Genomic DNA, 2209 nt, shown 5'->3' with positions numbered 1-2209 from the left:
TTATCATGGCAAAATAAGTTTCCACGTCACTCATAAAGTATATATATTATTGTCGATACATTTCTTTTAAATGGTTTCTCCTGTAGGCCTCGCCTATTAAAAAATAATATATGAACCAAGCAATTTAGCATATCATTATGTGATGTCTTTTGCAGACACGATGTCTCTTACAGATATAATATTTTTCGCACATCTATACATATATATCTATACACATATATCTAATATTTTTAAACCCGTCGAATCTTCAGAGGAATCCCGACGTCGGCGACAAATTCGCGTCGCGGGCGGGACAAAAGGGTATCTGCTCGCAGAAGTGGCCCTCGGAAGACCTGCCTTTTACGGAGTCTGGCTTAATCCCCGACATCATATTTAATCCTCACGGTTTCCCAAGTCGTATGACAATAGGTGAGTTTGAGTCAAAGGAAAACGGTCTCGATAATTACGTTGGCTGTAATCGTGGGTAATCATTGTTGTCGCAGCTATGATGATCGAGGTGATGGCCGGCAAGTCGGCCGCTGTGCACGGGCTGGTTCATGACGCCACGCCCTTCAGGTTCGACGAGGAAAACACGGCGATAGATTATTTCGGGAAATTGTTGGAGCACGCTGGCTACAATTACTACGGGACCGAAAGAATGTATTCCGGCGTGGACGGACGCGAAATGAATGCCGACATCTTCTTCGGAATTGTGCATTATCAGAGATTGCGGCACATGGTTTCCGATAAGTGGCAGGTAACCAAGTTTTACGTTAAATTCTCTTTTTGAGATGTCGATAACGAGAACGTCTTTTCGCTCTTTTGCTCCATCTTTTCGTTGCTCGCCCTCAACATTCGAATTTTCACTTATTTCCAATTACTACCTCCAGATTAGCAATCGTATCTCGTTAATGTCAGTTATCGTAAGAACGGATAAACGCATAATTTGTTTCTAGGTGAGGAGCACTGGTCCGGTCGACCTACTGACGAGACAACCCATCAAAGGTCGCCGACGTGGTGGTGGTGTCCGATTCGGTGAGATGGAGCGAGATGCTCTGCTCTCTCACGGCTGCTCGTATCTTCTTCAAGACCGTCTCTTCCATTGCTCTGACAAAATAAGCGTAAGTGACGAGATACAAGTCTTCTTTAATCCTTTGAACTGGGCACACGTTTATTCTCATCTGCTGGATTGTCAAGTTCCAGATGATGGTCAATGTCCACTCGTCTCTATTCTTGTTTCGTGCTAGTCTTATGCGTGTAAAGGACAGTAATTAACTTAATGGTAATAACAGTAATTAATAAAATAATTAACATCCATTTGCAGACTTCGATTTGCCAGTCGTGCGGTACGCTGCTCGGGCCAGTCACGGAAATAGCGTCTTTGAGCTATGAGAAGAGCACCAAGTGCCGTCTTTGCGGCAACGAGGAGTCCATAAAGAGTATCGAAGTACCGTATATCTTCAAGTACCTCGTGACTCAGCTCGCGTCTTGCAATATAAATATCAAACTGGCATTTAACAAGGTGTAATCGCGCGAAATCTGCCTGTACGTATGTATCTGTGTATGCATGTGCGCATTTGTATAGAACGTGTGCCGTCTTCCTCAACAGAATAACATTTTATTTTCATTATATTGCTAACATTCCAGAGAACAAATTTCTATTTATACACATAAAACAGATTTGCGCGCATGACACGGGGACGTTCGTTCCGCCGACGCTCTCGTGCATCCGTCTCACACTGGCTATGTAAATGGCACGTCCGCGTTTACGCGAATTTATATGTACATAATTCACGATCAACAGTTATGTTACAAAATTAGATTGCACAAGAGAAAAGTATAACCGATTGTGTATTCTTTTTTTTTTTTTACAATATAGTGAATGGAAGGGAATGTAACTATTTTGAATAACTCGCGCGTCTTGCAAGCGGATGCAGATTATTACACCACGATATATTGCGCGATACACGCGACTTGTAATACTCTTGTACTCCCAAACCGAATCCGCAAGTTTTGTACAAGTTGCGCGAGTGCGTTCAGGCTTTCGCTGGCACTTGTGCTCCAGGCTTGCTGGTGGGCGGTCCAGACGCGCTAGTCTGCTCTTTCTCCAATTGCTTGCCGAGATATTCCCTAAGGGAACATTTCAAAAGTTTACACATGGGTTCAGAATATACAACAAACGTTGAAACGCGGGGAAAATTTTGCGAATTATGAAACATCTACATGTAAA

At 43.1% G+C, this 2209-nt stretch overlaps 2 protein-coding genes across 2 annotated transcripts in view; one reads left to right on the top strand and one right to left on the bottom strand.

Annotated features, from left to right (window-relative positions):
• Positions 1 to 57: 57 nt before the first annotated feature.
• Positions 58 to 1611, top strand: LOC106751095 (DNA-directed RNA polymerase I subunit RPA2-like). Its single transcript, XM_014631877.1, has 4 exons — positions 58 to 408; positions 483 to 736; positions 936 to 1100; positions 1304 to 1611. The coding sequence occupies exons 1-4, from the start codon at positions 399 to 401 to the stop codon at positions 1505 to 1507; spliced, it is 633 nt and encodes a 210-aa protein (XP_014487363.1). The 5' UTR covers positions 58 to 398; the 3' UTR covers positions 1508 to 1611.
• Positions 1612 to 1813: 202 nt separating this feature from the next.
• The window catches only part of LOC106751096 (V-type proton ATPase subunit H-like), a 1963-nt gene continuing 1567 nt past the window's right edge, over positions 1814 to 2209 (bottom strand). Inside the window, exon 3 of the mRNA XM_014631878.1 lies at positions 1814 to 2109. The gene's annotated coding sequence lies outside the window, so the exon portion shown is untranslated. The remainder of the gene's footprint in view (positions 2110 to 2209) is intronic.

This window comes from Dinoponera quadriceps, unplaced genomic scaffold (genome assembly GCF_001313825.1).
Source record: "Dinoponera quadriceps isolate SergipeBrazil2010 unplaced genomic scaffold, ASM131382v1 scaffold8600, whole genome shotgun sequence".
Classification (NCBI taxonomy): domain Eukaryota; kingdom Metazoa; phylum Arthropoda; class Insecta; order Hymenoptera; family Formicidae; genus Dinoponera; species Dinoponera quadriceps.
The sequence above is the reverse complement of the archived record's forward strand: the minus strand, read 5'-3'. Positions and strand labels throughout refer to the sequence as shown.

Excerpts from the sequence above, each read along its gene's own strand:
- LOC106751095 (XM_014631877.1), top strand. Across the intron at positions 737-935 it reads TGGTTTCCGATAAGTGGCAG|GTGAGGAGCACTGGTCCGGT; the intron begins GTAACCAAGTTT and ends ATTTGTTTCTAG. Across the intron at positions 1,101-1,303 it reads ATTGCTCTGACAAAATAAGC|ACTTCGATTTGCCAGTCGTG; the intron begins GTAAGTGACGAG and ends ATCCATTTGCAG.